The sequence below is a fragment of the Petaurus breviceps genome, unplaced genomic scaffold (genome assembly GCF_028583685.1).
Source record: "Petaurus breviceps papuanus isolate PSGF00001 unplaced genomic scaffold, PetGlider_PUasm1.0 189, whole genome shotgun sequence".
In the NCBI taxonomy this organism is placed as follows: Eukaryota; Metazoa; Chordata; class Mammalia; order Diprotodontia; family Petauridae; genus Petaurus; species Petaurus breviceps.
In genome coordinates, this window is record NW_027185809.1 from 34332395 (window position 1) to 34355118 (window position 22724).

General features: G+C 35.2%; 1 protein-coding gene across 6 annotated transcripts in view; it reads left to right on the top strand.

The window, feature by feature from the left end:
- Positions 1-17514, top strand: part of AP5M1 (adaptor related protein complex 5 subunit mu 1) — a 53013-nt gene extending 35499 nt beyond the window's left edge. For 3 of the 6 annotated variants that reach the window (XM_069092264.1, XM_069092267.1, XM_069092269.1), the window contains 2 exons: positions 5549-5645; positions 7828-11190. In XM_069092264.1, coding sequence (XP_068948365.1) covers positions 5549-5645; positions 7828-7910 — 180 coding nt within the window. In that variant the 3' untranslated portion in view covers positions 7911-11190. Of the gene's footprint in view, positions 1-5548; positions 5646-5765; positions 6676-7827; positions 11191-16415 lie in introns of those variants that run through there. The other 3 variants (XR_011169064.1, XM_069092268.1, XM_069092266.1) reach the window with 3 other exon arrangements.
- Positions 17515-22724: the final 5210 nt, after the last annotated feature.

The following is a 22724-nucleotide window of genomic DNA, read 5'->3' on the forward strand; positions in this document are numbered from 1 at the left end:
AGATTATACAAATTGATGAAAGTATAAGCTACTGGCAATCTAATAGTAAGAAAAAGAGAGCCCATTCCATAAGGATAGATGTGCAGTTTAGGTGCAAATAGTTCTGTACACCTTAGTAGCCTCTATAGGAATTGTCCTAGGGATACCAAACAGTTCAGATACAGAATTTAGAGACAAACATTCCTAGATACATTAGTATAAACCCTACCAACTGGCAACTAGTTGGTACAGTGGATAGAGTGCCAAGCCTAGAGTCAGGAAGACTCATCTTCCTGAATTCAAATCTGGCCTCAGACACTTATTAGCTGTGTAACCTTGGATAGGTCACTTAACACTGTTTGCCTCCATTCCTCCTCTGTAAAATGAGCTGGAGAAGGAAATGGCAAACCACTCTAGTATCTCTGCCAAGAAAATCCCAAATGGAGTCATGAAGAGTCAAACATGACTGAACAACAACAAACCAACCATAAGACAGTTCTGTAGTTTAGCAGCAAATAGTTTTACATAATGTACTACCTTTTAGCATGGGATGATAAATGATGGTTCTTATGATGATAAATCATAAAAAAAAGATTTAAAGATACTTAATATACTGTGTTTCTCCCTTCATAACATCTCCCGCATAGATTCCCCTCCTTCCATTCACGTAGCCACCATTCTAATATAGACCCTCATCACGTCTCCTAGACTGTGACAGTAGCCTTCTCATTTATCTTCCTGCCACTTGTCCCATTTGACTCCAATCCACCTTCCACTTAACTTTCAAGGTGATTTTCCATAAGAGACATAGAAGATTTTCCTAAAATATAGCTCTGACCAGTTAGCCCAGTCCCTAGCACATAGTAAGTTCTTAATAAATGCTTGATGAATAACTAATCTTGTGATTTTCCCTACTCATTAAATTCCAAGGAGTCTCCTTTACCTCCAGGATGAAATATCAAGTCCCTTGTTTGGCATTTAAGGCTTTTTACAACCTGACCTCTTACATTTTACTGCTTTCCACAATGTCTTATATCCAGTCACACTGACTTATTTGTTGTTCTTCCCACATGACATTACATCATCCATCTCTGTGTCTTTGCAATGGCTGTCATCCCCGTCCCTCTTCCTCAGACTCCCCCCATCCTAGAATGCTCTCCCTCTTCACCTCATAGTTTCCCTGGCTTCCTTCAAGGCTCAGTGCAAATTGTACCTTCTGCAGGATGCTCCCTCCAAATGCCTTCCCCTCTAATAGTTTCTTTCATCAATTCTATGTATATACACACACACACACACACACACAGGTTTTTCTACCATTGGAATGTAAGCTCCTTCAGGGTAGGGATTCTTTTTTTGCCTTTCTTTGTACCTCCAGCATGCAGCACAGTGCCTAGAATTTATTAAGTGCTTAATAAATGCTTGCTGACTGACACTCTACTGTGTCCTCAAAAGCTGTACGTTTGAAGAGCAAAGGTCTAATAAGTATTAGTTGGCTGATAAAACTGTGAATATGGGCCCGCTACTGGATATATGTAGTGTTAGGCCTAGAGTCAGGAACACAAGTTCAGAAGTGACCTTAGACACTTTCTGTGTGACCCTGGGCAAATAACGTGCCCTCTTTTTGCCTCAGTTTTCCTCAGTTTTAAAATAGGGATTAAAAAGTACAAGGTTGGGGAGGAGTCAAGATGGCACAGTAGAAACAGGCTTCGGCTTCCACCTCCCCCAGTTCATGTAAAAGGGGACTCTGAACAAACTTTGGAGCTACAGAACCCACAAAATGACACAGAGAAGCTAACCTCCCGCGGAGGGCAGGCCGGCAGGAATTGGCCAGCGCAGCACTCTGGGAGCCAACCCCAACCCCACGGGAACCAGAGGTTTTAGCCCCAGGGTGGGCCTGACCAACTACCGGCTGGAGGGACTTCAGATCACTGGTAGCTGTGGTGGTTTCCAGAATTATCAACCCATAGATGCTAAGGACAAATTGGAAGATAAGTGCAGTGTGGACTTTGGGATCCAGTAGTTGGGAGTGTGTCAGCCTTTGCCCCCAGGGCAAGAAGTATCTGAGGTGCTGTAGTCATATGTGGCAGCTTCAGCTCCTGGCCTGCAGAGTGTAGGGGGACCAAGCGACTAGTCTGAGGAGTAAATGCTCTTGCTTTAACCTGCTTGGATCTGGATTGCAGTCTAGGGTGGAGGTCCTGGGGTTTGTGACCAGCTTGCCAGAGCATGTGGAGGCTTCAGAGAGGGCACCCAACTAATACCTCCGGCAGCTGAGAAAACCCCAGCATTTGGGACGAAGCTCCACTGTCTGTTGGCAGATTCCTACTGTGGCAAAAAGCCCAAGGGTCAAGTGACTGAGAGGCGACATGAGCAGGTAAAGGAAGCAAAATAAACAGAGCACCCCAACTTTACATTCCTGTTTTGGCAACAAAAAAGATCAAAGCATGGAACAGGAGGAAGACAGTGAAGTCAGAACTCCTGCACCAAAAGCTTCAAAGAAAAATATGAGCTGGTTACAGGCCATAGAGGACCTTAAGAAAGAAATAAGAGAAGTGGAGGAAAAATTGGGAAGAGAAATGAGAACAATGCAAGAAAATTTTGAAAAGAGAGTCAACAGCCTCACTGAGGAAAATAATACCTTAAAAAATAGTCCAACTCAAATGGCAAAAGAGGCTCAAAAAGGCAATGAGCAGAAGAATGCCTTAAAAAGTCCAATTTGCCAGATGGAAAAAGAATCTCCAAAGCTCACTGAGGAGAATTATTCCTTCAGAATTAGATTGGAGCAAATGGAAGCTAATGACTTTATGAGAAATCAAGATACTGTTAAATAGATCCAAACAAATGAAAGAATAGAAGGCAATGTGAAATATCTTATGGGAAAAACCACTGACCTGGAAAATAGATCCAGGAGAGATAATTTAAAAATTATTGGACTACTTGAAAGTCATGATCAAAGAAAGAACCTAGAAATCATTATCCAAGAAATTCTCAAGGAAAACTGCCCTGATGTTTTAGAACCAGAGGGCAAAATAGAACTTGAAAGAATCCACTGATCACCTCCTGAAAAAGATCCCAAAAAGAAAACTCCTAGGAATATTATAGCCAGGTTCAGGAGTTCCCAGATCAAGGAGAGAATATTACCAGCAGCCAGGAAGAAACAATTTGAATATTGTGGAAACAGTCAGGATAACACAGGATCTGGCAGCTTCTACACTGAGGGATCGAAGGGCTTGGAATATGATATTCCAGAGGTCAAAGGATCTAGGATTAAAACCAAGAATCACCTACACAGCCAAACTGAGTATCATGTTTCAGGGGAAAATACGGTCATTCAGTGGAATAGAGGACTTTCAAGCATTCTTAATGAAAAAACCAGAGTTGAATAGAAAATTCGACATTCAGATACAAGAAGCAAGAGAAGCATGAGAAGGTAAACAGGGGAAAGAAATCATAAGGAACTTATCAAGGTTGAACCGTTTACTTTCCTACATGGAAAAACGATAATTGTAACTGATGAAATTTTTCTCAGTATGAAAATAGTTGAAGGGAATAGAAATATATCTATATAGGAGTGGGCATATGAATACATATGTGAATGTGTATATATGTGTATAGGTATGCATAGATAGAGGGCACAGGACCAATTTAATAGGAAGAGATGATACTTAAAAGGTGAAATTAAGAGGCGAGAGAGGAATATAATGAGAGGAAATGGAGAGAGACAGAATGGAGTAAACTTATCTCATATAGAAGAGGCAAGGGAAAATGGTTACAATGGAGGGGAAGAACAGGAAAGCAAAAGGGAATGGGTCAACCTTTTTTTCACACAATTTTGCTAGAGGAGGGAATGACATAGACACTAAATAGAGTATCTCACCCTACAGGAGAGTAAGGGGGAAGGGGATGAGGGAGGGCAAGCTGTGGGGGAGGAAAGTTGGAAGCACCTACTTTTGAAAAGGGACAGGATCAAAGTAGAGAATAAATAGAACAAGTGTGAGGTGGGATAGGAGGGAGGGAAATATAGTCAGTCTTTTACAATATATCTACTATGGTAATGTTTTGCTTTAGCTACACATGTACAACCTATACTGAACTGCTTATCTTCCCAGTAAGGGCGGGTGACAAGGGAGGAAGGGAATTAATCTGGAATTCAAACTTTTAAAATCAAATGTTTAAAATACATACATATATATATATATATATATATATATATATATATATATATATATATATATATATATATATATATATTCATGCTATTAATACTATTTTACATGTAGTTGGGAAATAAGATATACAGGCACTGGGGCATAGAGATCCACCATGCCCTACTGGAAAAGTTGAAGGGGTTGTGGGAAAACATATGGGAGAGAGCAAATTAGAGGAGGGGATATCCTGTGGGACTGCTATTTTGAGGTGGTGGATAGGGGGAAAACAGGCAAAAAGCTTGTAACTCAAAATCTGGTGGAAATGAATGATGTAAACCAGAAGTTAATAAAGCATTTGGGGAAAAAAAAGTGCAAAGTTGTTGTGAGGATCAAATGAGATAAGATCTTTTTTTTTTTTTTTTTTTTTTTTGCCTTTTGGAGGGCATTTGGGGTTAAGTAACTTGCCCAAGGTTAACATGGCTAGTTTTTTTTGTGTGGGTCTTAAAGTGTCTGGAATCGAACTCAGGTCCTCCTGACTCTTGGGCCAGCAATTTACTCATTGTGCCACCTAGCTGCCCTAATGAGATCATCTTTGTCAAAGTCTTAGTACTACTAAAATGCTTATTCCCTTTCCTCCCTACCCCCCTCCTGCTCCCTTCACCTGTCATCTCTGAAATAACCTTTCTAAGTTTGAAGAAGAGTGTAATCACCAGGAAGAGGACCAACAGATCATAGACTTTTTTTACCCACATCAGCATGTGAAAGGCTTTCAGTCCGTTTTGATGGGGAGCATCCATACCTAAATTTAAGGTATTCGGTGTTTAAAAAGATTGGGTATTTTAAACTCATTTTAGAATATGACCAGTCACCTCCTTTTTTTCAACCATACATTTCTTTTTCTTTTTTTTAAAGCAATCAGGGTTAAGTAACTTGCTTAAGGTTACATGACCAGTTATTTCTGGGTGTGGTGCTGAGTATCTGAGCCCAGATTTGAGCCAGGTCATCCTGACACTGGAGCCGGTGCTCTTACTCGCTGTGCTACCTGGCTGCCCCTAAGCAATTGGGGTTAAGTAACTTGCTCAAGGTTACACGGCCAGGTGTTTCTGGGTGTGGTAGTGAGTATCTGACCCCAGATTTCAGCCAGGTCATCCTGACACTGGAGCTGGTGCTCTTACTCACTGTGCTACCTGGCCGCCCCCAATCATACATTTCTGCTTCTTGCACTTCAGAAATCATTAGAAATATATGTTAGCCTACTTAATATTCATCATAAATATTTACACTATATCCTGGTTTTAAGGTTTGTGATTTTTACGTTGTGAAATATATGAGATAAACCTACTGAAATCATGGGTAAAGAAACTATGTGACATTGTGAATTAAATGAATGACTTGGATTTCAATACATTTTTGTTTTCTTCCAGCTTTATTTTAGGATTCCAGATTACACGCTTACTGGGTGTTATGCAGATCAGCATTCAGTTCAAATGTTTGCATCAGGAAAACCTAAAATAACTACATGTAAGTTCCCTAGTTTTAAACTGAACTGAAGAAAGTATAACAAAAATTTCATGCTGACTCGACTTCATATATTATGGTGTGGTCCCCATTTGTTCAGAGTACCTTCTGTTCTTGTTTCAGCCAGTCCCGTTCTGGTCTCTATCTTCTGGTGGCTTACAAAGCCACCCACTGAAACTGAATATGTACGAGAGAAAGAGCCATAATAGGTTCAACTGGATCAAAAACTAGATTTCTTAGTAAATAAATTTTTTTTGCAAATAATTTCTAGTATAATAATGTGAATGGTTTTTTACCTTTAAGAAAATATTTTTGCTAACCAGTATTTACTGAGTACCTACTTTATCAGGCAAATACTAAATACCAATATATAATTCATAATCACAAAGCAGCTTGTCAACGAATTTAAAATGATGTACAGGTTAAATACTGAAATGACACAGAATAAAGAAATAGTGGCTTGAATTCAGTTAAACAAAATGTATGTAATTTATACATTTTGAAGGAAAAGAATTTTTTTTTTTTAATTTTTGTCTTTTTTTTAAGCTGGTGGATAGAAATCCTGTGGTGTTAGGGAAAAAGAACAAGAACAAAGGGAATGAGATTATCATTTGAAAGGTCTAAGGGAGATTCTTGGATCAGAGCTTAAAAATTCCAAAAAACTGTAATGGTGATAGCAGGGAATTGGGCACCGCATGCACAAGGGTGAGTTGGTCCCCTTTATTTTGTTGGCTCTGCCCTCTTCTTATATTATCTCCATCTTTTCTTAAAGATGTACTTCCTCCTCCTCTAAAAATCCCTGATTTGCTTTAAGATACAATGTAAGTACCACCACAAAGCTTTCCTAAGCCCTAGGCTTCGAAGTTATCTTTAATTCATTCCCTACATATCCCACATGGATGTCTTGTCATCATCCCCATTGGACTAGGGACTCCTTGAGGTAGGGACACTCTTTTGCTTCTTTCTACATCTGCAGTGCTTAGCACAGTGCCTGGCATACAGTAGGCACTTAATAAATGTGAATGGAATTGAATTGTTTCGTGTGTGTCTTTGTATAGCTAGCACACATAGCAACCTTTTAATAAGTACTTGTTTATTGGTTGATGTCAGAGAAAGTTGACCACTAAGTATGCTGAAGTTTTTTTATTTTGTTAGGGATAATTCATGGATGCTAAGAAAAACCATTGTGGAAGGCACTTGTGGTGGCTGACAAACAGCATTTAAAATTGTATAGCTCCTGAGGATGATTGGGGTCTAATTGACTCCATGTCTAAAACATTTTAGGTATTCATAACTAATTCATAAATAATTGAAATATGTTGGAAAATAATTTTCAGACATATATCCTGATATTAGGTGATCAGTTTAGCACACAGCTATCATAATTTTAAAATAAATGGAGCCCGTTTTAAAGGGACCATCATGTACAGATGAATTTACTTCTGCTATTAGTTTCTAAACAGCTGCCATAATGATAATAATTATTACTTATTCTTTGGCCATTATGGGCTATCACCATATTGGAATGTTCAGGTTACAACATGGTTAGGAGAGCAGTAATCTTTTTACAGTGTTCTAAACTGTGGTATTCTGCAGCTGGAATGAAGAAAAGTGTTATGGGTTATACTTGTTTAATAAAAGCTACAAAATTGAATTTTGTAAATGTGAAAGGATGAAATTTAAATTTTATTAGGGAGACAGCAAAGGGTCCCATATGAGTAACTTTGTAACAAGTAATCAAGAGATTATTTTAGCTGAGATGTTTTAAGTGAAAGGGAAGGTATCAAGGTCAGAATAAGGTACATTAATTAAGAAGTTGCAATAGTGAAAATGGAAACTGATTCAAGTGTAAGGATTTTGCCATGAGGGTAAAGGGTTAGAAGTAGAATGTCCATGCTAAGGAAAATGTCAGGATTTGGCATAGCAAGAGTAAGGAATATTTGACTGATACTTTGTATTATAAACTAAAAATAAACAGAAATTGATGGGTATTAAAATTTATTAAATCTTCTATAATATAATAGTAGATAGCACATTGACATATTTATAAATGAAATTAGTAATACAAGAATATTGTTGAAATTATTTTCAAATGCTATTGGTATCATTTTTAAAGTCAGAACTTTGTGCATTACACACACACACACACACACATACAAAACATTGTCTCTTGTTTCCTTTTTAGGCCGGGAATTGATTTCATCTGATTACTGTATATGGAATTCCAAAGCCCCTGCACCAGTAACATACAGATCATTATTTCTGTAATTTTCTAATATTTAAAAAGGGGGAAATTTAAGTCATATTAACATAGTTAAAATAAATTTACTGTCTTTTACTTTTTATCTTGTACATTTCTCTCCAATGGAAATGAATCATGAATCAATTTCATTTCATTTCAGTGTCATTGTGTTTACAGAATATGTGTTTTAAACGAAAACATTTTAAAAGCTGATTTTTCTACTCTGTTGCCTTTTCATGGTTTCCTTGAACAAGCTAAAGCACACAATGGAAAAGAATATGGTTTAATGTAAAGAGCCTGGGATTTGAAACTAGAGGACCAGGGTACAAATCCCAACATTGCCACAAATAGGACCTTGGGCTAGTCATTTAATAACTTTCTGGGCTTCAGTTTTCTCCTTTGTAAAATGAGGAAGCCTGTAATACTGATTTTTAGGCTGTGTATTTCAGTATCTTGCACAGGACAAGCCCCTCAGTAAATGTTAACTAATATTGCTTAATAGTGACTACATTAGAAACAATGGCTCTCTTGGAAATGTTGTCTTATAAAAGGACAGAATTGTTTTAATGTGAAATTGTTGATGTTATTCCAAACTTTCCTATTTATAAGAGATTGCAACTTTTGAAAAGGCACAGGATCAAAGTAGAGAATAGAATTAGTGTGAGGTGGGATAGGAGGGAGGGAAATATAGTCAGTCTTTTACAATATATGTACAATTTACAATATGGTAATGTTTTGTATAGCTACACATGTACAACCTATACTGAATTGCTTATCTTCCCAGTAAGGGTGGGTGACAAGGGAGGAAGGGAATGAATCTGGAATTCCAAGTTTTTAAACATATATATATATATATATATATATATATATATATATATATATATGTGTGTGTGTGTGTGTGTATGTACGTATGTATATACTATTATTAATACTATTTTACATGTAATTGGGAAATAAGATATACAGGCAATGGGGCATAGAGATCCATTATGCCCTACTGGAAAAGTCGAAGGGGATATGGGAGAGAGCAGATTGGAGGAGGGGATATCCTGTGGGACCACTATTTTGGGGTGGTGGGTAGGGGAAAAATAAGGAAAACTTTTGTAACTCAAAATCTGGCGGAAATGAATGATGTAAACCAGAAGTTAATAAAGCATTTGGGGGAAAAAAAAGAAATTCCATAATTCCGTTGAAGATGTGTGTGCTCATTCATCTTCCCTAATAAAGTTCTTTCTTTAGAATGGCATTGAGTATATTAAAAGGCTATATAAAGCTCACTTTAGGAAAAGGGCTTGATAATCTGCAGTTTTTCTGTCTTAATTTTTCAAAGATGCGTTTGAATATATGTTGCTTTTATGCATGTTTTTTTTTTACTATAGTCAAGAATTCAGCTATGAATGGATGTAAATTTTGTGTAGAAAGTATTTAACATTTAGATTACTTATGGCATTGTTTTTATCTCTTTTTTTCCTGGTTCCTTTAATACCTTTTTTTCCCCAAAAATCCATCCATTCTTGCTGTTCTTTTCACCATTGTTCTTTTTCTATTCTTTGTCATCTTCCATATTCCTGGTAACTAATAGTAATGGTGATTTTAGGTGAGAATTAGTTTAAATTTCTTAAGTTTCAGTATTTTTACATGTATGTTTTTTTAAAACTAAATATTAGAAACAACATAATGCTGTTTTAGCAAATGACTAAATACAAATGCCAAATATATTTATTATACTTTGCTTTCTAAAAATTCTAATAAAAATATTGCATAAATCTGCTAGCTCTTTTGAATAAGAGCAATGGAATGGCTTGAGGGTAGCCTGGAACCTCAAGATTTGAAATAACCCTTTCTTCATTATTGTCACTGATGCTACCCCATTATTAAAACTGACCTTTTTAGAAGAGAAAAAGCAATATATTCCATACATTTAAGTTTGAACTCTTTTACACTGTAGGAATACCATTGTTTAGATTATATGCAAACTAACAGCAACTAAGTGTCAGCATCAAAAACTAACCTTTTTGGAAGACTTATACTGGTTTTCAATCAGCTACCTAATTTTACATAAGTTCAGCAAGGTACTATGAGTAAAGTACGAGATTCATACTGGTTAGTGGGAGATTTTTATGTAATCAACCTCTTTAGAAAACTTTAAATAGAAACCATAATTCTCTGGTTTGAAACCTGTTCTAGAAACCTGAAGGAAAATATAATGCATATGAAAAATATGTGGGGAAGGAAATGTGATACCATCAGTTGCCTTTCAGAACACTATAGACTAAAACCAATTCCTATTTTCATCCCATTGATATCAGCTGAGTACACTGTGATATGTTTGATTTTGTCTAGAAACTTGTTACTTCAGGATAATTTCTGAAGACAAAGTCTATTTCCCATTTTGTAGGTAACTTGTTTAATGTTTTCCCTGTGTCTGGGAACTCCTTAGTGTAATTAGCGACCTTTGAACTCCACAACTAATCCTGAGCTATTTTGTATTCCTTACTCATCTTTAAGGCTGGACCTTTCTTTTCTTTAGAGTCCCTTCCACAATTAAAGAAGAAACAGCTGCATTTCAAAGGGATTCCGATTCTAGAAGCTTAATCGTGATTGACATGTTCTTATTCTAAGCTATAAGACGCTCTAAGAGTCCTTTCTTGGGTTAAAACTTCAATCATTTTCTAAAAAATTATCTCAATATGTATTTTATTCATTTTCTTTGATAACCATTCTTTGCATTTTTTTTAAACTTGAAAGATGCTTTGGATTTCCAATGAATACAAGAATTGCTTTCAATGAAAGACTGAATCATATTGAACCTAGTCTAGATGCAAGTGTAAATTACTTTTAGTGTCAAAATATGATTATGAAATCCAGTGTCTGCTATATAGTTAGCTTCTTCAGGGCACCTAACAGGTAAGGAAGGTATAAAACTTCTAGAAAATGACCATTAGAAAAAATATTTGACATTGATAATTTGTCTTTTTAATCTCAAATATATATATATGTATACATATATATATATATATTCTTTTTTCTCTTTTTTAATTTCTGAGGCAAATATCTATGCTCCAACTTTGGTCTGATGATTGCATCAACTAATGTCTCTTTTGGTCTCTCAGTATCTGGTCTGAATATCTTCACTTATACAAACAGCATTGTCAGAGAAACTTAATGAGAATTATTTCTAGATAATGCCTGTTGCATTATTATAATTCCCTTATTATAGATGCCAGACTCCCTTAAAATTTCAAACTCGTTTATAATGATTGTGGTTTCCTGTGTTATCAAATAATATTAAAATTTCAAAGCAAAGTCTGTAATTTCTCCTTGTTTTTTAAATTCAAGACCACAAAACACTTATAGACATGCATAGAACCCCACCTTTTAGGGGCAAGGTAGATAAGTAGAATGATAATGAAGAACCACAGGGGCCCCTGCCAGAACACAACAGTTGTTTCTAAGACAAAGGTCAAAAAGGGGGTGTTAATAAATAGTCCTCGGGTTTAAGGGACTTTTTTAAGGATTACATCTCAAATTCCAACAAATCAGATTTAGGAGTTACTACTGAAAGTGAAATTGATCCATCCCTCATCCAAATTTTGCAATACTTTCCTGTTCTGACATCATTTAGATAGTTGGCTGTATTATCAGATTAGAAACCATTGTACAGGGTTGCTGAAAGGAAAAGGAGGCAAAAAGCTAAACATGGGATGAATTCTGAACCTTTTAACCTGGCTGAAGTACGTGGTCCCTGTTATGCAAATACCTTCAATCCTCTGCTAAGTTCAGTGGAAATAATTTTCTTGAATGACAGGTTTATTCAGCAAGGATTCAGTTGGTGATTAATCCCCCTTTGATCTAGGGTATTTCACTTAACTACCAGTTACCTCATTCTGACAAAGTGCAACTGAGATTAGGGAGATCACTAGAACACTACCAGGGTGTGCGTTTATTCTTCATAACCTTTTAAAGCAAGGGCCAAGAATGCAATTTATTTTCCGTATTTGAAGTTGTAAAGTCCTGTCTACTAAGTTGGAAAGTCAATTGAATACCAAATGAAGTTTATTTCTTACTCGAAGGAATAAACATTTCCCTTTGCTGGAAGTGTAAGTTTCTTAAAAAGATATTCCAAATACAATTTAAAATGTTTCACATATAAATATGAAGAGTGGGGACACCTAGGAATCAAAGGAATTGAACCGTTACTTTAGATGAGGAAAATGCTTCTGTTTAGAGAAATTGAATCATCTTTTCTTGCAGATTAGTAACACGTGGTATGTTGGAAGGAGATGTAGCTGAAAAAGAAATGTCTATAAACAAGGCAATAAATTTTAGAAAGAAAATGTACCATTACCAAATGCTTGTAAAAAGTCACCTGTTTTACACATTTTTAAAATTTATTTTTCTCTAAAACACAGTTGTTCCCTTTGATAATTAATTTGGTCTCTCAAATTTTATTCATACATTATGAATTACTTTATATTTCAGAATATTGGGAGAACTTTCTTGATAAACATAAAACAATTTGCTTTTTCTTTAAAATAGTAACTAGTTTCATTATTTGTAATGTAAAATTCTCATTTTTCAGAGAATGTCTTCCCAAAATATAATCACTATCCTAACTTGAGTTAAGTTCCATTTTAGAATATTAAACTTTTTTTAACGTAGCATGAATTTTTTTTGTTACTCAAGTCAATTTTAAAGCCTGAATATTGGTTAACGATTCTTATTTATATTACATTTAAACTTCAAATGCTTCACCATCATTTATTAGCTTTAACCAATTTGCTGTATAGTATAAGTTAGATATTTTAAAATGTAATTATTTTGGTGTTTATTTTTTTCTTTTAGTAAAGTCAAGCATTTATTAAGCACTACAGGCACTCTGTTAATGTCCAAGGGATACAGAGAAACGCAAAAGACAGTCCCTACTTTATTGCATATTTTTCTTTGGCAAATTGATTGAATTTTCCCAACTCATCTCTAATGTTATTAATAAACCAGCATGGCTGTATGCTCCCTAATAACAAATCATTTGAGTAACATTGTAGAATTAAAGATTAAAAAAAGAAACCCTGTTGTTGATATACCTAGCTGCATTTGTATATTAAAAAGGTTTCTAAAACTTTTTTTACAAAGAATGTATTCCATGGATTTAAAATTTAATTATAAAATGTTCTATCATCTAACTGCTATATATTCGAAAACACCTAATGTACCTACAATATCTGTCATTATACTTTAATTCAACAGAGAGCATTTATATGTAACAGATAAGGTATGCACATTATGTGTCATTTCAGAGAAGTAAAGGAACTAAATATTTTAAAATCGAAGATTTCATTTCCTTAATTGAACTGCCAAAAATTCTAGGGTGCCAATCCATATTGAGAAACCATTACTAATCAAATTACTATAGTCATACAATTTGGATTTTATTGAATCAACACACAATTTTAGTTTGGCTTAAAAATGTTCACCAGCTGTTTCTACTCACTTAATATCATATCTCTGAGCAATTGCAGTGAGCAGCAATAGCCAAGAGAAATAGACTTCCAGAGGTATTTCAGTTATTACTACCCTTAAAATGATATTGCTTTTATGCCTAACTTTCTTTCAAATGCTAAACCAGTAGGCCCTGTCTAATCTACATGATTGAATTATTCCATATTTTTAATGGGCGATGCATATCCACATACAGATTAAGGAAGAGGTACTTCAGATGAAGAACCCCTTAATGAATTTTCCTTCATATGTAGGTCATGGAATATTTTCTAGAGGGTGACCTATTTAAAACAACCGCATTTTCGAAGTCAGGTTGCATGAAATCCAACTATTTTATGTAGTTTCCCCTGGAGAATTGGAATGCTTGACATTTTTAATAATAGTCATTAAAAATCATATATATTCAATAAAAATATGATTCTTAGGGCAAGAAAACCTCTTTATTCCTACAAAGAACTTTTCTGCCCTCTGGTGGTTATAAGGAAAAAGGCTGAAGACTTTTTTTCTATTTCTATATAACTGCTTAACTGTTACTGCCATTTTAAGGGAAGGTTTGGTCCAGTTTATTTATAGATATCTCTATTGCTTTACTAAGGATCTGTGTGGGTGTTTCTAGTTTACTATATCATTTGCTGAGAACAATTGAAACATCATTTAGCTTTGCAGACCCAGAGGAAGCTTTACTAAAACAAGCCATTTGAAAATTGGATCTGAGAAGAAATACATCATAATTTTTTCCACAAGTAGGAAAAAGAAAATATTGGGCAATATTGAATACTACTGAGGATGTAAATAATGGGATAAGTTATTACAGGATATATATTTTGGGTTTTAAAGTACTTTTCAAAATACTATGAAATTTGCTTTGTTGACATCTAAAATCCAGAGTCCTATTCCCTATAGAATATGCATAGTCCCTAATTAAGAAAATGAGAATTCTCTGTGTTCACAATCAAACTTTGATCAACTTTTATTTGAAAAAGTTATGATTGCATAAATAATGATTTGGTATATTGGTTTCATGGACTAAATAATTAAAGCAACAAAGCTTTCTTTAGAAATACCAGTTCTTTTTAATGTTTCCTTACTTCCTCAGCAGGTGTAACTGAGGTGCAATGTATCTGTTTCTGGAGTGTTTTTGTTTTGTTTTTAATTTGAAACGACAGAACTACATAGGTTGCTGGTAGCATTTTTTATTTCAATTATTTTTTCCAAGGAAAGTACCAAAGAAACTAAATATGACTAGAATAAGAGAAATTACTGGACCAGATTAATAGAAATAGGTAATGATCCTGATCACCAACCTTGAAAAGCAAATTAGAACAAGCAAATTGTTGTTGAAAAATTCTTTCAGCACTGTGATGTTGCTATTCAGCTTGCCGTTGCTCATTCAGAGGTTTCGAGAGAAAAAAAACATTAACAAAGAGAATGTTAAAGCTAACATTTACATCAATTTATTCAAGTGTTCAAAGAATATTAGCTGCCCATCTCAAGTGAATTTACTGTTCTTCAGGCTGTAGTCCAGTGTAGCATTGATCAAAATGACTCATACACAATTGGTTTATAAAACCAAATGTAACTCGATGTCTTTTTGCTCTTATCAACTGAAAAGTCATTAAGGCTTATTTTAAAAATTCATTTTAAAAGGATTTTAGTATTTAGAAATGTGTTTCCAATGAGAAAAAAAACCTTTAGCTTAAAAAAACCTCTTTCAAAAAAGCAAGATTCAAATGAAAATTCCTTCCAAATATTTTATATAATTTTCATTATGGGAATTGAAATGCAAAGGAAATCAAATTACATTTGATAATGTAATCAAATACACAAACTATTTTGGGGAAATATCTGCTGATAGCATGTCAAAAGAATCTCTTCAAGAGTTAGAATTACCTGAAATTGCTTTTTGAAGCCTAACAGTGAAAACACTGAGCTGCAGTTGTGCAAATTTGTATGTGGGTGTGATCATTTAAAAGATTTTAATTAAATACCCCTGGTAGTGTTACTGTTAGAAAAAAAAATTCAAATAGCAATCTAAAATTCAGGGGGTGGGGGTCGAAGAAGACACTCCTCCATAAGCGGCTGATTTGAAGGTTATGATTGATATATGATAGCACAGTGCCTGACATAAGGTAGGTTCTTAATAAATGTTTTTTGATTGGTTATTGATATATGAGATTTCACAAGGGTTAAAATATACCTTTCTTTTTCAAATAGCTTAGTCAAATAAAACTTGCTGTTGGCCTGCTTTAATTCAAGTCAAATGTTGTGCAGGTGTACTTTTTACAGACTGTCTACATGTGAAGAGCACTTTATTGATTGTTTCTATCCAAATTAGTTCAAATCCGCTAGATGAATAATCAGAAGATCTACATTTTAGTGTTGAATCTATTATCTAGTCATGTGACCCTTAGCAAATTCTACTCTATTTAGCTGTAGTCTACTCATCTATGAAATGGGGACAATAATACCCACCTTGCCACACTGGAGAGCCCATTTCAATATTCTCACATGAATACAACTTCTTTGGAGCGAGGGGGCGGGGGGAGGGGAGATGAAGGATGTGAAAGTTCTTTAGAGAAGTAGAAGTACAATTGAAATGTATTTTTAATTACCCTGCACTTTTGGACAGCTAAGGTGTCTTTCCCACATTAGATATTTAATAAATGTTTGTTGAGTTGAATTAACAACATTTAAGTAACACTTTTACATTTGCAAAGCATTTAATATGCTGGATGGTCCTGGGGAGAGTGATGAAAATGGATGCTAAAGCTTTGTAATTTTTGTGGATGGAGAACTTCAGTATAATCCACTCAAAAATTATAATTTCATGCATTGTTGGAGGAGTTGTGAACTGATCCGAACATTCTGGAAAGCAATTTGGAACTATGCCCAAAGGGCTATAAAAAAGTGCGTACCCTTTGACCTAGCAACACCACTTCCAGGGCTGTATCCCAAAAAGATCATTCAAATGGGAGGAGGACCCATATGTACAAAAATATTTATAGCAGCTTTTTTTTTTTGTGGTGGCAAAGAATTGGAAATCAAGGGGATGCCCATCAATTGGGGAATGGCTAAACAAGTAGTGGTATGTATATATGTAATGGAATACTACTGTGCTGTAAGAAATGAGGAGCAGACAAGCTTCATAATAACCTGGAGAGACTTATATAAACTGATGCTGAACGAGGAGAGCAGAATCAGGAGAACTTTGTACACAATTACAGACAAATCGTATCTGTGACGTCTAATTTTGATAGACTGGGCTCGTCTCAGCAAAATGCAAGGTTATGATGGAAAGGGTCATCCACATCCAGAGAAAGAACTACAGAGTCTGAATGCAGATTGAAGCAAACTACTTGCTTTCTCTCTTTTGTTTTGTTTCGTTCCTTCTCATTGTTCACTCCATTGGTTATAATTCTTTACAGCTTGACTAATGTTTAATGTGAAAGTATTTGTAGAACCTGTATTAGATTGCATGCCACCATGGGAGTAGGGGAAGAGGAGGGGGAGAATATTTGGAACTCAAGGGATTATGGAACTGAATGTTGTAAACTAAAAATAAATAAATTATTAAAAATCAATTTCAAATCAAAAGAAAAAATTTAAAAATATAGGCTGAATTAAAATTGTATATAAATTTATTGAGCAGAATTGAATATTTTTAAGGAAAATTATCTTAAAGAGATTTCTGACTTTGTTCATCATCTAGAAAGTCAATTTTATTAAAATTTTAATCAGTTAAAATTTAGCCAAATCAAAAATGATAGATCCTAAACCAAACCTTTTAAAAAAAATTCAGGACCCAGTATTCTTTAATGTGTGGAGTGTTGTTACGTTGAATATTTAAGTTAGCAACACTATGTGGGAGTCTGGAGTCCCTGGCCATTGCAGTTTCTCTTTAATAAATGCAGTCTTTTTTGTTGAATTCTTTGTGAGTTCAAAGTCTGAAACATTTTGAGGTTATGTTTACTTATAATAAGCAAGGTGTGTTAATTTTGTGACTATTATATTTATCAAACTATTCAGGATAATTTTATATTAAAATATATAACATTTTATATTATTTAAATGATTTATAATTGCATATATTATATATGAAAATATAATATCAAAATAAATTATACATTAAAATTATACAATTCTTTTATTTGAAATAATGTAACATTCAAAATTTGGGGTCATACTACCTGTTCACATTCATTGCATTGTTCTATTAAACCCTTGCAGTTTATTTCTGGTAAGGAAATGGTCTATAAAAATACAGCTTTTGCGAATATATCATTCCAGGGATGGCTAGGTAGCACAGTGAATAGAGCACCAGCCCTAAAGGTCAGGAGGACCTGAGTTCAAATCTGGCCTCAGATACTTAACACAAAAACCTAGCCATGTAACCTTGGGCAAGTCACTTAACCTCAGTTTCCCTACTCTCTCCCCTCCAAAAAGCAAATATATATGTGTGTTTGTGTGTGTGTGTGTGTGTATCAGTCCACATTTCCTCACATAGCTGGGGAAACTATCTTTAACTAATATAAATCTTCAAATTTTAGAACTGGAAAGGACCTTAACAAGTTAGTTAATCCAAACCTCTTGTTTTACAGATAAAGACCCAGAGATACAAAGTGACCTGACCGGGGTTACCCAGGAAGTAACTAACTAGGATTCAGAATCAGTCATACCAAAGTTAAGTTGACTAATTTGAGTGGTTTCAGCCATGTCCAACTCTCCATGACCCCATTTGGGGGTTTCTTGGCAAAGATACTGGAGTGATTTGCCATTTCCTGATCCATCTTATTTTGCAAATGAAGAAACAGGCAAACAAGGTTAAGTGACTTGTCCTGGGTGAGTGTCTGAAGCTGGATTTGAATTCAGGTCCTCCTGATTCCAAGGTCGGCACTTTATCCACTAAAAAGACAAATATAAAACATGAATAAATCCAAATATATTCGAATTTCATATTTATAAAGAAAAAGATCACCTCCTCCTTTATGGTTATGTTTATCCACTTCTCCCCAAGTGTACCAAATAATAGAACTAGATTTTGTGATGCCCTACCTTCTAAGGAGTTCACACTACTATATAAGTGCAAGGTAAAGCAGCTAGGTGGTACAGTGGATAAAGAACTTAAAAATTGGCTCTGATCAGAAAGCACAGGGTTCAAATCCTTCCTTAAACTAGCTGTGTGACCCTGTCATTTTACCTCTCTCTGCTTTAGTTTCCTCAATTGTAAAATGGGGATAATAATAGCACTTACCTTATAAGGGTTGGTGTAAAGATCAAATGAAATATATAAAGAACTATGTAAATGATAACATCATTAATGGATTCTTTTCTTTTAAAGGGAAAGAGAATCAGTCCCTCCAATTCAGAAGCTTATATTTTAATGGGAGAGGCAGCAGACATACAGACATAGTAGATACATACTAGACAAATGCAAAGTCACCTTGAAGAAGAAAACTTTAGCAGCTGAGAGGGATCAGGAAAGATTTCTCAAGACTGGTGGTACATGAGCTGAGAGTTGAAGGAAACCAAAGATTCCCAAAAGCAGAGATGAAGAGGGAGGGTATTCCAAGTATAGGTTCTCCCCAACCTTCAGGATTTTGGTAACTCTGAGGGGTTGGAGTTGCCAGTAGTCTTACTCAAAAGTTCCCATATGGTATACTCCCCCCATATCTATTAGTCAATGTAGATCTCCTCAATATCAATTGATCATTTTATATCAGTTAGCTTTTGTATAGGGAAAGCCTCCCAGACCTGGAGGTACATTACCTCCTCTGTACACAGGCAGACAACCCTGGAGAGAGTAAACTCAAAGTAGTAGATAGAAAATAGTTCTCTCTCTACTCAGAATGGGGAGGGCACTTTATGACCCTGGGAGTCCTTTTCTCCCTTCTCAAGGTCTATACCAAGTTCACTTCTGGGTATGGCATAACCATTGGGTGAATCATTCCCTCGCAGAGCTGTCTCAGCTGCCTGGTGGACTCATTGCTGGGCTTGAACAAGCAGGGCACTTCTCAACGGTACACTGGCTCTTCACTAGATTTGGCTACTGCTGCTACCAGCTCTAGGACTGTGATTGTAAGATTTCAAATAGTTTGGATGGATTTCCCAGTCTCACTGGTCACCTGAGTGCCTCCATCTCAAGATTCACCTATGATCAGTAAAGGAGAAACTCAGGGGAAATAAAGGAAATAGGGGTACCATGTGTTCACAGACATTTGGCAGCCAGGTGGAAGATAGAAGAGTCTACTTCTGCCCCTGCCCCTGTTGCTCAAGGCAGTTCTCCTCATTTGAAAGCACAGGGGAGAGTGCAAGAGATTATCTTCTCAAACATTTCATACACATTCTCAGTTGTGGCTAAGCAGAAAATTAAAAGACTTTTACTCCACATAGCAAGCTGACAGAAAACAGCAAATACACGGGGTGGTCTGAAGTAGGAGAGAAGAATCCTCCATGATGCCTGCCTGGAAGCAGGGTCACTTAGCCTATGCATGAATTGGAAGCACTTAGGACATAATGTATATGTTCTAAGGACTGGACTCTCATTCATTGATGACAGCCCAAACAAAATAAATGGGAGATAAAGGGTCATGGGTGAGGAAAAACAGGTAAACTTTATGACTAAACCATAAAGAATATGAAGGGAATAATATGTAAGTAGAAAGGAGGAGTAACATAGGGCAACCAGATCCTAAAGTGCTATGGGGAGTAGGGTTGGAGGTGGGGTTGGAATGATAAAGAAAAAGATAAACACATAGATAGATAGATAGATAGATAGATAGATACATACATACATACATACATACATACATACATACACACATACATACAGCGACAGATAGTATAGATCTGCAAGGATGTTTTAGTTTGCTCCAAATTTGAAGGTTTGAATATTTATAATATGTTAAAAAACTGTCAATGAAAAGAATTTGTCGGCTTACTGTGATTTCTAAACTAGTGCATGATACCATGCCAGTCTGTACTTACTCTGTAATTCATATAATAATAGTGAATTATCTGGGAAACTGAGAAGTTAAGTTCTTTACCAAGGCCACAAGGCCAATATATGTCAGAGGCAGTACTTGAACATGGGTCTTTATGACTTCTAGGTCAATAGCCTGTATTATATGTTGTACTGTATTTCATCTCTACAAATATCTAAGTACAAATATGTACATATCTATACAAGTTCCTTCTTCATTTTCTCATTTGCCAAATTTAGAATTTATATCCATTAGGTCATAGGGCTGAAAAGTTGGCACCACATATGAAGCTTAGGTTTTATGAGTGTATTAAAGAATATTTAAAAAGATGGCAATGAGAATATTTAAATTAATTAAAGGAACACAATTTTTGAGCAGTTTAGAAGCATCATTTACAATCGCTTGATGTGCTGATTACAAATATATTTAAATAGTTCCAAGGAAATCTACTAAGCAACACTTTGTTATGGTAGTTCTAATTAACCACAATACCTGAAAGTAACAAAATAGAAATAAGTGAAAGACAAATTTTAAAGATTCTATATTTTAGAATGGGGTGGTTAGATGTTAGCAATTATGACGAGTATATGTGGGACCAAGTTTCCTTTCATACTCAGCACATGTGAAATGTGTCCTTTGATTAGCATCTATAGTACTATTTGAAGAGGGCTATTGTGACACTGTCTCTCAGGCTTATTGTGAGCCCAAAGTCTTGGCTCAGTTCATTATGGCTGCGACTGCCTGGTTTGTTGGCTACATTCTTTCCCAGCCATCCACAGTTATGCCACGTTGCTTGAGGTTATGCTTGAGTGAATCCTTACAGTACTTCTGCCCTGCCCCCTTTTGGTTACCCCACTTCAGGTCACTATACAACAGTTACGTAGGTATACCATTATTGTCCATTCATCACAAATGTCTAGTCCAACCCGAAGTGACCCTTCATTGTTGTTAGATTGACTCCATTTTTATAACTTTCATAGTCTTTTTTCATTTGGAAGGGATTCCCAGATGTCTAAAACCACAAAATAAAAAATTTAATGCTTTAAAAGAAATCATTTTGTTTCATAGGAAGATTTTTCTTAAGAGCACATTCAAATGTAATAGAATTTTAGAGTTACACAGACACTTATAATCACATAGAAGAATATTTTCATTCCACAAATTTGGAAAGTGAAGTCCCAAAGGGTCAAATTTAATGCAATTCAACAACCATTTATGAAATACATACTATGCACAGAGTACTATGCTAGGTTGGGGGATGTGGAAACGAAAAATGTTTAATGTGTTGTAGGAGAAAATAATATTTATATTCAATGTTAAATTTTATAAAATGCCTTCCTCACAACATCCCTATGTGGTATATAGTACACATATCATTATTCTTTCTTAGCAGATAAAGAAACTAAGACTAAGAAATTAACTTGGCCAAAGTACATATACAGTAAATATCTGAATGAGGACTTGAACTCACAGCTTCTGACTGCAAGACCATTATTCTTCCAAGTGAACCACAATTTCTATACACCAATAACTGTAATACAGATTAGAATATGATTAAATACACAGTGGTGGAATTACCACCCAGCTAATTAATAGTTAGCTAGGATGAGAGACTAGGTCTACAGCATAACATCCTGCAGCTTTAATTATAACTTTAGCTACCAAAAATTAGGTTAGCTCCTCTGCTCTTGATTTGGAGTTCATTGCTATATTGCAGAAAAGACTAGCAGAATGTATTTGAAAGGAGGCTTTAGTAAGAAATAGAAAGTAGAAAAAAAGTAGAAAGATGTGAAATTAAAAAGGGGTTTTGTAAAAGTGTAATGATTAATCATTAGGAGAGGGAGGAACAGAGATGACTAAAACATGCACACAAGGCAGGTTTAAAAAAATGAAAATGCAATGTATCTACAGGAACATTGAACAGATGCTAATATCACTGCACATTACTAATATAGCACAATTAACCTCTATAAGTCTCTTTCCATTATTTTGCAACTAACCTGTTTCATGTAAAACTTCTGACTACTGAATGTGAGAAGTAGTTAACAAGATGAACCCCTAATGATAGTATCTATTATTGTCCATTTAACTGAGTTGGTTGTCAAGCAAGAAAGCTAATTCTTTCAAAATATGCTCCATTAAGTGTTTAGAAATTCAAAAGATTATGTCTTAATCTAAAATGATTAATTTTATACTATATTATAGTAGCATTGGATCAGCAATGAGAAATATTAAAGTCCATTTCTGAAGATTGCAGTTAAAGGTTTAAACACATCTTTTAAAAAAAATAGACCTGTGAGTTTCATCAGAAATTTAGCTTTAAAATTTACTGTATATAAAGTGAATCCCAAGAAACAGGAG